General features: G+C 42.0%; 1 protein-coding gene across 2 annotated transcripts; it reads left to right on the forward strand.

Moving 5' to 3' along the window:
* Positions 1-528: 528 nt before the first annotated feature.
* LOC310926021 (alpha/beta hydrolase domain-containing protein 17A-like) lies at positions 529-8,294 on the forward strand. 2 transcript variants are annotated; one of them, XM_083888115.1, is made up of 5 exons: positions 529-1,145; positions 3,918-4,280; positions 5,878-6,072; positions 6,221-6,400; positions 7,701-8,294. In XM_083888115.1, the coding sequence occupies exons 2-5, from the start codon at positions 3,925-3,927 to the stop codon at positions 7,924-7,926; spliced, it is 957 nt and encodes a 318-aa protein (XP_083744241.1). In that variant the 5' UTR covers positions 529-1,145; positions 3,918-3,924; the 3' UTR covers positions 7,927-8,294. The 2 variants fall into 2 exon arrangements, with proteins under 2 accessions (XP_083744241.1, XP_083744242.1); XM_083888116.1 differs by lacking the exon at positions 529-1,145 and adding an exon at positions 2,775-2,869.
* Positions 8,295-13,199: the final 4,905 nt, after the last annotated feature.

Genomic DNA, 13,199 nt, shown 5'->3' on the forward strand with positions numbered 1-13,199 from the left:
TTTGGTACGGTGGCCCCTAAGGTCAAAACACAACAACATTACAGATAAATCGTGTTTTCTCGAATGTTGTTGTGTTTTCTGAAATGTGGTGTTTTGACCTTCAGGGCCACCTTAGTTTGGACTGTTTCAAAGAAAGGCATTTGGAAAGGCACATACTGCACCACTGGTACAGTGTCATTCTGACCTTTTTTGAATATTTCTCACATTTAAAAGTTTCAGATCATCAAACATTTTTAAATAGTTTATTTTAAAAAAAGGCCATCCAAACCTATCTGGCCCTTTGTGGAAAAAGTTATTGCCTCCTTAATTAAATCATGAATCTGAATCTGTGATTAACCAAGCTTTGAAAAAAAAAAATAATAAAAAAAAAAATTCATCATCAATTTTAATTCCTAAAGAATAAAGTTTCCCTCAATTGTCCAATGAGAACTCGTCACGTGACATCCTGTCAGCTGTCGCTTCCGGGTGCGGCGACACTCTTGAAAACAGCGGAGAAGTCGAAAAAACAAACAGCGGAGAAGTCGAAAAACAGCGCTCAGACTTGAATTTAGAGGAATGGCAGAAAGTCAGAGGACACTATAGCGCCGCCCTCAGAGGACTCGGGGATTTATTAACGCTCACCAAACACCGTGTTTTTACCGCTGTTTCCACGACGCGTGACGCTTGTTTATGTCTTGTTTTTTTAAACTCAAGCCAAAGACGTGTTGAGTTGTACTCGCGTCTCCCGCTAAACAACACTTTAAAGTCGGGGTGCGTTTTTTTAAAAACACCCATCATTGTTGAAGAGAGGAGCAGAAATTTCAAGTGAAAAACGCGTCTCGAGTTTTTTTGTTTTTGTGCGGAATTAACGGTCAGGACTGTAACTGGAGACGCTCCTGTAACTGAAGGCACCAGTCGTCGGTCGTGTTCTTTGAAACATCAAGGAACTTTGTGTCTGAGGGGAAAAAAGGGGGAGAACCGGGGAACAAAATGGATGAAATGAGGACTTAGATAGTCGGTGAATAACACAGTCAGCTGGTGCTTTTCCTGCTGCTGACACGACACTTCAGATCAATCCTGCCCATGAATCCTGTCCATAAAGTGGAACTGAAGTTTGTGTTTCTTCCCTTTCGTTTTCGCTCAGACTCGGATCTTCAGCTCAACAGGTAAGTTTGTTATTTACATATAAAAAAGAAACGCTGATAGAGACTAATCAATTATTAAAGTAGCTACCAATGGAAACAGATGATTAATCATCTGGCCAGGATGATAAATAATCAGCATCAGCTTATTATTGTTTCATTTCTGTTCCAAGTCACTGAAACTCTATTTTTGTCCAACCAAAAGTTTATTTGACCAAGTTTATAGGGCTGCGATTGTTTGACTAATCGATTAATCCGTCTTTTTTCCCCCTCTTCTCGATAATCGAATACTTGTTTGGTCTGCAAACAAAAAGTTCCTCTAATAGGCAGGCCTTCTGTTGCTGGATGATAAGATCATACTGGACTTTGTCTAATGAGTATCGTCAGAATATGCTCATTATTAATTCTAAATTATGCTGAAATGGCAATAATTGCAAAAACATAACTTAATAATATCTGAGGGACGAAGGGACTTGGTGAACCTTAGTAAGTCACCTGACCTGTTTTACAGATTTGCATTTAACAGACATGTCTTGCATTTCTCTTCCAAACAAAGACACTGGTGTGTTGTTTTGACATCTTTTAGCACTCAAGTGTGTCATTTACTACCACGGTTGCCACGGTTACCTGCATACAGATCAAGGGATGAGGGCGAGGGCGCGTCTGTCTGCACACAGCCGAGTTTGAAGTGTGTCAAGCTTGACCATTTTGGTCAGAGGAAACAGACGGACAAGATAGCAGCATCTTCACCCCCTAATGTTTTAGGCTAAATTATTCAGCCAAATCATTCTGCTCATTGAGGACTTTCAAATACATTTCTAGTGACACCTTCAAATGGATGTAATGATATTTCAAATGTGTTGTTTATTGTTAGAGCTCCAGAGTTTTGTGGATGTTCTGAACAGGTCGGTACTGTAGCATTCCTACCTACTTTTGGGCACCACTGTGTGTGGTGTCAACTTTGACATTGCTTGAATAACAGTGAAGAAAACAGGGAACACTAATAAATAAAAAGGGCTACATTACTGTACACCTCTGTACACCCTGCTGGAAATTATCATTAGGAGAAGAAAGTCCTTAAACCACATACATTATAATAAATACAAATGTAATTGTACTTTTCTTTTTTTTTTGTTTTCTGCCCACAATAAGTTTAAAACCACCGTTTCAGCTTTCAAATGACTTTGAAGATATTGAATGGCTTTTAAGATCTGTCATCGAGCTGCAAACTTTATGATTCTCAAGCAGCGAGTTGCTGAGGAGCTCTCCTGCCACACAAGGAGCAAAGAATCCAGAACATAATCACTTCCAAGAAATAGGTAAACTAAAAAAGAAACACCTGCATGGTACCACTTTTTTTGTCCCAAACAAGACCAGTGTTACTCACTTGAACCACCACTGATAACAACATCAGTCCACTATAGCCTTTGAGTAAGACATTTGTATTTGCCACCGAGCTACAACAACCAGACATATTCAAATCCTAACACTCTGACTGCATGGCAGACATTTGCATCCCTCTCTCACACCGTGAGAAATCATTCCCCTGCTTCTCCGCGTCACATTATCTCTCTCTGCCTGTATCGTTTTTCACTGTTTACGTTTGTGAAAGCTGTCGCCTGGTTCCTTCATCCACTCGACACTCGCACACAGCCTGTATGAAACGGAGAATGCGACTAAACTGGAACGCCTACAAAGTTCGAACGCATTTCTGAAGTAGACGCAGTGTTGCCTCACTGGATACACTGGTAAGAGTTGTTAAAATGGATGGGTTAGACATAACAATGCGACAAACGTCTGCACATAATCACGATGAAGACTGAATTAATGAACTGACAGCTTCTTTTTCTGATTGTTGATCTTGTGATCTTGGCCGGCGTCAGACCTGAGCATCGTATCATGTCAGCTCATCCCTAATCCTGATTAATGGATGATAACATAGTTGGGGATTAATTTAGTTAGCATAGGGATAGACCGATTATTGGCACCGATATTCGGGATTTTGACGGATATCGGCACCGATATTCGGGATTTTGACAGATATCGGCACCGATATTCGGGATTTCGACGGATATCGGCACCGATATTCGGGATTTCGACGGATATCGGCACCGATATTCGGGATTTTGACGGATATCGGCACCGATATTCGGGATTTTGACGGATATCGGCACCGATATTCGGGATTTTGACGGATATCGGCACCGATATTCGGGATTATGGCGGATATCGGCATCTGCCTTTTTTATTTTTATCCGACGGCCAATAAGAGATCTATTTATTTATATCGGTTAACTTTATAAGAGTTGCTGCTGACCCTGGGAACTCCCTACACTTGTTGTTTTTGATAAAAAGTGAAAGGTAATATAACATTTCAGTTATATTGAAATTCTGGAAAACTTTATTTTACTCTATTGTCTAAGATAAAAAAAAAAACCTTTAACATGTTGCAAATCTGAAAAACATATGCTCCAAGGCATGTACACGTTAAAGTTAAGTGTTGGTGTTATTCAAAATTTTGACGCCAATATTTTCACTTTTACTGCAAATTAATATCAGCTCCAAATATCGTTATCGGCCTCATTGACTACTAATAATTGGTATCGGCCCTGAAAAAAAACATATTGGTCTATCTCTAGTTTAGTACATCACTGATGAATTATCTTTTTCATAACTGTTCATTAACCTCACTCGGACTTTAATACTCGGATTATATAATAAGTGTGTCATTGTGTCAACACTGGGATGACGTGGCTGCATCAGCACAGTGATCCTCTTGTTCTCCTCTCCGCACAGTTGAACGATGAACAGCCGTTCTCTCAGGGAGCTCTTCTGCCTATTCTGCTGCCCGCCTTTCCCCAGCAGCATCGCATCCAAGCTCGCCTTCCTGCCCCCTGAGCCCACATACGCCTTCTTTCCTGACTCAGACGGCGGCCCCGCTTCAGCCATAACGAAGGCCCCGTCGAGTCAGTGGCGGCAAAGTGGGAACGGGGATGCTGCTGTTGCGGAGGAGAAATGGAAGCTTCACCTGAAGGAGCCCGAACACGAAGACTTCCAGTTCTCGCTGAGAGAGTCGGACACGACGGAGGTGTTCTTCACTCGCTCCAGCCGAGGGAACAGAGTCGGCTGCATGTATATCCGTTGTGTCCCTAATCCAAGGTAAGTTGGTTTCAAAAAAGTGTTTTAGTGTATTATACTGGGCCTTCCTCATTCATCTGTGTGTCATACTTCCTCACACGACGAGTTTTCAGTGCATCACGGTCGTCTATTCATTGTACTGTTTATTTAGGGTCGTGGCTCTGAGGCCCTATTGCTTTTTCCTCTGATTGTTATTCACATATTTGGCGTCTTGAATAGGCAGGAAAAACTCCCAAAAAACTTTGCCTGAAATTCCAACGGGGACATAGTACGTGATCTGCCGCGCGCAGACCATCAAAGGCCGTTGAAATTCCCCCGCTGCAGTAGCCACGGCAACCCAAATCAAAGGCAGAGCAGGAGGAAATTACATCTTCCTCGTCCATCCAGTTTTCGTGAGTTAGCAGCAGCAGCGCACAGCTGCATATAACCCCCCCGACACACGTGCAGAACTGTCAGGGCCCCGTGATGGCTGCTCTCAGCTTTAAATTATCTTGTGGTTTGTCAGAAGTTGGGTTTCCCAGCTGTGCTTGGGGATTCTGCATTATGATAAGGAAATGGGCTAGCACTGAGTCAGAAACAACATATCTTGGTTTCTTGTAAGTTTGTGTCACTCTGATTACGAAATGTGTTTTTTTGGTTTTTATAATTTAATCCCAAGAAATGAGACATTTCAAGATTCACAAGTATCAAACTTCAAATTTAACACCCATCCTGTGGCGCTGCGCCACTAAAGATTGACTTACCAAATGAATTAAACAGAAACGGATGGGCTTGTGTTACATAGTATATTGAATGTCAATCTAGAATTGCACAAAAATGAATCCAAACTCTCCGCCTTTTATAGAGCAGAGTCATTGTTGTGTAGTGAAAGGGGCCAAGAGCGAAGCCACCAGCTGCGTTCAAAACAAAAACCACTGAGGAATGATCTCAAAACAGAAAACGGATCAGATTTCTCTGGAGAGCTCAGCGTTCACGAATGAAAGGTTCCCATCTCAGGTTCTACAGAATGTCTACAAGTCAGAGTCAGTTGACATTTGACACACGGGCAAGAAGCAGCGCTTTCAGACAAAGACGAGAGTTGCTATGGAATCTTCGATGTTTATCCTGATTTACTTATATTTCTTTCCTAGCCGTATTTTTAACAGGATCTAAGAGATGAGAAGACTTAAATATGCCTCCTCCTTGCAATGGCTCCCAATATGTTTTAGAATGGGCGATGGCGCTTTTATAGTCGGAGCCCCCAAAGTTATGGGATGAGCTGCTCAAGGAAATCTGAGCAGCATTAAATCTCCAAACTGCCTTTCCTGATTTTTATTGGCTGCTTGATTTTATGAGTTTTATTTATATTCTGCTCTGGCATTTCTTCAGTTCAGTTTTTGTGTGTGTATTACTCAGTCTCATAGGTGTGTTGTTGTTTTTTGTCACACTTTAAGTGTGTACTCCATATACAAATAGAACAGAACAGAAGTAAAGCCTTGATGGTTGGTGTAGTGAGCCACCAGGGGGCTACTTCTCACTTGATTTAGAATGTCAGGAAACATTTTACATGTATTTTTTCTATAACATTACTGAGTTTGTGTGCCTTCCAACCCGTTCTCCACCCGTGTTTTCCCCTCAGATACACGCTGCTGTTCTCTCATGGTAACGCCGTGGACCTGGGCCAGATGAAGAATTATTGCATTGCCCTCGGCACTCGCATCAACTGCAACATCTTCTCCTACGACTATTCGGGCTACGGTGTCAGCACTGGCGATCCCAGTGAGAAGAACCTGTATGCAGACATAGATGCTGCCTGGCACGCCCTGCGCTCACGGTACGTCATAGTGAAACTGGCTAAAACCGTTGCTGACAATGAAGAATTGCAAAAAATGGGGAAGTCGTCTATAGTGCTGTATTTTATGACAGGAAAGACTGTCAGGAGTATACAGATATTTATTTAAAGTTCTAACCCCTTTAACCAGGTACGGCATCAGCCCAGAGAATATAATCTTGTATGGTCAGAGCATCGGAACAGTTCCCACCGTCGACCTGGCATCACGGTACGAGTGTGCTGCGGTTGTTCTTCACTCGCCTCTCACATCTGGCATGAGAGTGGCCTTTCCTGACACGAAGAAAACCTACTGCTTTGATGTTTTTCTCAAGTAAGTCTGATTGATTTCGGTTTATTTTTTCAGCAAAAGAGCCTCAAATATAGAACATTGCACCCTAGCAACATATTATGCATAAATCCATTATTAATATAGGATAATAGTACAGGAAAGCAGTAATTATATTTATTAATATGTTGAACTGATGCTGCAGAAATGATAGAGTCAAAGAGGTTAATCTCTTATCTGTCAGTTGCTGGTTTGCTGCAGGTTTACCTAAAGAACAGGGGAAGTCTGATGCCACTGCCTGCCTCCTTGGCTGAAAATGTCAAGAAACACCTGTGAAAAGTTTCCTCTTAATCCTCATAGTCCTGACAGCCACTTCCTGTGTGTGTGTGTGTGTGTGTGTGTGTGTGTGTGTGTGTGTGTGTGTGTGTGTGTGTGTGTGTGTGTGTGTGTGTGTGTGTGTGTGTGTGTGTGTGTGTGTGTGTGTGTGTGTGTGTGTGTGTGTGTGTGTGTGTGTGTGTGTGTGTGTGTGTGTGTGTGTGTGTGTGTGTGTGTGTGTGTGTGTGTGTGTGTGTGTGTGTGTGTGTGTGTGTGTGTGTGTGTGTGTGTGTGTGTGTGTGTGTGTGTGTGTGTGTGTGTGTGTGTGTGTGTGTGTGTGTGTGTGTGAGTGAGAGACAAAACTGTAGCAGGAGAAACTTCCTCACAGCAACATCTCTGTCACTCACTGCAGAATCTCGATTCATGTCTGTTTTTGCTTCCGTGAAAGCTGTGTTTCCATCATGGTCTATACGGTACAGTGCAGTACGGTTCTCAACAAGACGTCACGTTTTGTATGAGAATAGACTGCGAACGTTCTCTGTCGTCCAATCAGCTGACTGCCGTGGGTAGAGCTCCACTCATACCGTACCATAACCCAAGGTACCCCAAGGGAAGGGTATGGAAAAATGTAATTATTGGGTCCGGTTATTTTGGTACTACCCCTAATGGAAACGCAATAAAATACATACCGTACTGAACCAAACCGTTCCACTAATTTTTTACTGCAGTGAAACAGAAAAGTACCTTTCATTTCACGACTAAAAGTGCACTAGAATGCCATCAACTGTATGACTAGTTTATTGAGAATCACAGCTGATATGATTTTCTTCTCATATATTCCCGTAGCAGCACGGCGCATTAAAACCAGTCATTATTTCACTGCAGTGAGTCAATGGAGCAGGGGTTGTAGGATTGATGTATAAATAACTGGGCCTGAAATGAGCGTCCCCTGTTTCAAAGACCAGGAACCACCACTGCTTTTGTTGACAAGTCCATAAAATCTTGACTGTTTTCCCGTTTCTCCATTCAGCATTGAGAAAGTGTCCAAAATCACATCTCCAGTGCTCATCATCCACGGCACACAAGACAAGGTGATCGACTTCTCCCACGGTCTGGCCCTGTTCGAGCGCTGCCCCAAGGCTGTGGAGCCTCTCTGGGTGGAGGGAGCGGGACACAACGATGTGGAAATATACAGCCAGTATCTGGAGAGACTTCGCCACTTCATAGGACAAGAGCTGGGGACGCAGCACATCTGACCATCATCGATACTTGTTCTACACCTCATGTCCTGTGATCCGTGGCACCTGGAGGCTTCACATACAGTGTTCATACTCACAAACTGTCTTTGGGACACAGTTTGCTTCACATGGATCGTGAGCCGATGCGATTCAGGAACATGTTAACAAACGTAGACTCAGTGTGTGAGTGGGAGTATTTTGTAGCAGAATCTTTTTAACAGTACAGCTGCCGTGTGTTGGGTGGCAGTAGATATGTACTGCTGTGCTGTGCAATAACAAGGACAGCTTTACTGGAATTTAAATAAAAACAGAGCTAACAGATCAAGTCATCTAGTGTTGAAGTGGTTAGTATTGTTGCCTCACAGCAAGAGGGCCACCATTTTTCTCCCTGTGTGTTTGTGTGTGTGTGTGTGGGTGGGTTCTGTTCTTTGGCTTCTTCCCACGGTCCAAATACGCGCCGAGGTTAACTGGACACTACACCGACTGTAGGTGTGAATGACTGGTGACCTGTCCTGGGTGTACCCCGCTGTGTCTGCTGGGACTGACTCCTTCATGTGGAGGATGAAGTGGTAGAAAATGAATGGATGAATAAGACAACATTGATATGTAGATCAATTACAGTGAGGTCCACATGTCAGTTTTGTACATTTTGATTTCCTCTGTCAACCCGTGTATAACAGTGACCAGACACCTGGTTTTATTTTTATCAGTAATAGCAATAATTAATAAAAGTAATTATGATAATAAAGCTAACGTATCTTTTTCAAAAAACTAGTTACAAATTGTTTTACAGAAAGTAAAATAACAAGTAACAGTTTGAGGAAGACACTTACTATCTGTACTGTTACTGTTAGTCTGGTTCCTTAAACTCAGGATTAAAAGATTTAGGTCCAGGTCAAGCTTTTATGAATTCAGCATTCCATTTATACTTAAAGGTCCAACTTGCTGTGATTTTTTTGTTGTTGTGGAAATTAAAGTTAAAATCATTATAGTTCTTAGTAATTATAAAAAAATGCACAAACACCTTGCCATTTTGCAGCCATTTTGATCTTCTCTGTTTTACAGTAAAAAAAAAAAAATATTTGTTGCTTAATTTACTTACTAATTTACTTAATTCACTGGGAGTTTCTGCTTAGTTGTTTCCTTGTTTTCTGTGTTTTTTTGAATGCTTAGTTGTACATGTGTGAGTACCAGTGGAATTCCTAGTATTGCATCAAGCAAGTTTCTATGGTTATCATCTTCTCAGTTGTCTCCTTTGACCAAAGCAAGAGCACCAGCCCCACCAACTGCACTAGAAATAAGTCTACATCACGCGGACCGTAGTGGACGTCTGGTGGAAAGAATGACGCGGCCCTTGGGCTCAATCCTATTCCTAATTTTTACACCTAGCCTTACTCCCTTTAACCAAATCTACCCCTAATTGCTCATCTGCAACAAAGTTAGCTCAGAAAACGTCTCCAGGGCGTGGAAATACCGGTTGATCCGTGTATGGCATGTACCAAAACCTTGTGTAACTACGCTAACATCCCAAAAAACGAACTTGTGGATGAATTATGCTAGGACTGTCATCATATTATGCTAACCTAGCTTAAGGTAAGCACTTGGCAGAAGGACAACATGTTGTTTTTTGATGATACTGTTGATGATGAATATTGACATATCAGATTGACTTGTTTTTCATTCTCAGGTAAGCCATTTTCTGATCCGTGTGTGTGTGTGGGTCAGTGTGTTCCACATTTTGTGTTCATTTTATTTACAGTCATCTGAATTTTTCTCCCATCCTCTTGAGCAAATATTTCTGAAATGAAATACATCTGTTTTTTTAATTTTTATTAACCATTCAATTTTAGAAGTAAGCAAAGCCAGGTCCTGAAGATGAGGGACAGACCAGTCCTTCAGTCTGTTGAGCAGTTACAGCTTCCATTTGTCCTCAAATCAATACTTCAGTCTGAACATGTTTATATTGCAGTGACAAAGAAAGAATGAAGAGGCCCGAGAAAGAAAACACCTTAATCTCCTTCATTTTGTGAGTAGCCTTTGTCTTCTTTGCTTCTCTGTTTCTGAAGTCTCAATGTCTCATTTCAGCAGTGATCTTCCTCTTTCTTCAGTGTCTGGAACTGAAAAGCTACACTAAAATTAAACAGGCCACTAAAAATAAGTCAGACAGACATCGTAGTCATTTCTGCACAATGTCAAGGGGAAATTCCGTCTACATTTATTCCTTTATGTTATGAATGTTCCCATTAATTTTATTTTGGATAATAATAACTCCCGCCTTTCTGCAGATAAAATCAGCAGTGTGTTTTATCATAAAATAAAAGTTGAGTCCTTTAGTTGTCCTCAGTGCAGGGGCGTTGCAACAGTTGCCTCTGGCTGGGCCACAGTACAGCTGATTAGAGTAACCTCTTTAAATGAATGATTACGTACATAGAGGATGCTGCAATGACATGAAAGTTGATAGATAGGTCACCAAAGTCCCATTAGTTAGATGCTAAAACTCACTATTTTAGTCGTAACTGGTGGTTTAACTTATGACCTGCATGGTTTTTTTAAACAGTACAGTTGAGTTGAGCTCGCCACTGTGTGGTTTTGAGCGGTTAATCCTGATCTGGCTTGCATTTCCACCGCAGGGGTGTGTAGGCCGGATGTAACATCATAACAGTGCAACGCAGTGTAACCTGCGGAAGAAAATAATCCACAAAGTAGAATGTGACATAGCAACAACAATGGAGAATATTCACCATTTTGTGTTCTTTCTTCTTTGCATCTGGATTTTTATCTTAAAAAGACATGGTTTAGGCTGCAGGATGCACAGGAAAAACATGGCCACTTTCCCCCCCGACAAGTCTCTTTTGCAGTGTGTCAAGCTCCACCCACCATTTGGTACCCCAATGGAAGGCTTCCAAAAACTGGGAAGGTACGAATTGGGTATTTTGGTACCTCTTCTCATAGCTACACAAATCATTTTGTCACGTACCAAACACCAACAACAAACCTCTACTACTGTTTAAGAACCGTGGTACTAGATGGCACATAAATCTGGCAATATGTCAGGCCATTTTAGCGGATCCCCACAGATGCAGGGAGACGGTGAAGGTGAATCACTGCGATGAAACGTGCTCACAGCGTGGGCAGAAGAAGGGACCCGCAAGAAACGGATTTCATGGTTAACGTTAAATAATGGACTCGGTCTAACTGACACACGAGTCTGCACAGCAATAGCACAGCAATTATTTATTGCCTGTTGCTAATACCAACGTCAGGGTTTCTCAGTCCTGGTCCTGGGGAGCCACTGTCCTGCATGTTTTAGATGTTTCCCTGCTCCAACACATCTGATTCAAATAGTCAGCTCTGCAGAAGCCTGATAATTTGAATCAGGTCTGTTGGAGCAAGGAATCATCTAAAACAAGCAGAGGAGTGGGACTGAGAAACCCTGGCTATGCTAACACTTAGCTTAGCCCAGGTTTCCCATGGGTCCTTGAAATCCTTGAAAGGACCCGTGACAAATCGCCCTACATAGACATGGGTCATTGGAAGTGCTTGAATTTTGTGCGAGAAAGAAGTTGATATTTATGTCTGTTAAGACGCCACCTACTGTTTCATGCCCTGCATTGCTTGATGTAAGTAGACTAGGCCTACGCAAAACATACGCGGAGGCGACCTTGAGTGTCTTGAAAGGCGCCCTAAATATAATGCATTATTAGGGTTCGAGCACGACTGTGCAAGAACCCTATTGTAATCGTAAGAGTTATTATTATTATTCTTCACACGAAGAAAGTGCCTTTTTGAAGGCCTAAACGGATCTCAAACCTCGTTATTATTATTATTATAATTACTAGCGGTGTTGTGGACACTGTCCACTGTCTCTCTCTTTGTCATTGACGTGAGATTCCGTGCAGCAAAACGAGCGAGTAAAGTCAACCAAGGGAGAGCGAAGTATTGCATGCCCGGGAAATGCAAATTCCAAGATCTCTGTCTCGCCAAAGAAAATTCCAAAGACTGAGTTGCCCCAAGATCTCTCATGCAGATGCAGAGCGTTCTGCAAATCAATAAAAGTGGACGCCCGGGGGAGAAGCGGCTCTTACAAGTTGCCCTCCTTTCTTACTCTGCGTCAGCGCATTTGGTTTGAATTTGAGGCAATTGGTTGTGGAATTTGATGTCAAACCAAGGTGTGGGAACCCTGCCTTCCAGTGACAACAACAGCATCTTTAGCCAACGGATTCCAGAGATGTTGTTTGTCGCAAAGCCAGATTGCGTCCACTTGTTTACCCTCCAGGCTCTTGTAAACTTTCAGCGACTCTCTGGCGTTCAGGCCTGTACATACTCCGCAAGAACAGAGACATTTGTTCTCTCCCAGGGCCGTGCCCTCTGGAACGCAGCATAAGTGTTGCGATACATTGGGCGATCTCTGTGGATTTAAAGTGCGAGGTGAACTCTGATGTTAGAGCTGCCAACATGGCGGTTCATAGGAACCGAGTCACATGACATGCGAACCTCTACTATGCACTTTAGCATTGGAAATTCAACAGGTGTCTATTTGACATTGTCATTAATGCTAAACAGGCTGTGAAACTGCAAATCCACACCATTGATTTTGTCACACACTATTGAGTTTTCGTCAGAATAAGATTAAGACTGAACCTTTTGTAGCTGACGTTTGTAAAAAAAAAAAAAAAAAAAACTGTCAGACATGCTTTGTTGGGTTTATTGTTCATCTTTCGTTGATTATTTTGGGAAAATATCCCAAATCATTTGTCCCGTTGTGCTGCAGACGCCGTCTATCACAGTCAAAGTGAATTTGGTGCAGGCTGACACGAGCCGTCTTCACCACTCAAGTCGTGCTGTGGTCGACTTGTGAGATAAATCCTAGTCTTTCTGACTCGCTGCGCTCCATCGCTCTCACTCACAGTCCCTTTTACAATCAGATATAAGTCGTAGCAACAGGGAACAAAAGATAGTCGTTTATGCAACTGATAGAAGTGGTTTTACCTTCACAGAACTGATATATTTGAATCTTAAACATTATTTAAGATTTATTATTGCATTATTTTGGCTGTTATCAAAGACAGGCTGTGGTTTTCAAGCCCTTTTTTTTGTCCAGTAAGAACCAAAATCTGACTTTCTTTCACATTCTCCTCTGTGCACCTGCTTTTTATCTTTGAAACCAAACACAGACATTTTGTTTCATTATTTGTGTGCTTGATTTTTTTCTTTTCGGTCTGGTTTCTGAGCCAGAATTTTAAATAACAAAGTTTGTGATGGTTTTTTTGAAGTACAGCTAAGCAATACAA

This window comes from Microchirus variegatus (genome assembly GCF_963457635.1).
Source record: "Microchirus variegatus genome assembly, chromosome: 4".
Classification (NCBI taxonomy): Eukaryota; Metazoa; Chordata; class Actinopteri; order Pleuronectiformes; family Soleidae; genus Microchirus; species Microchirus variegatus.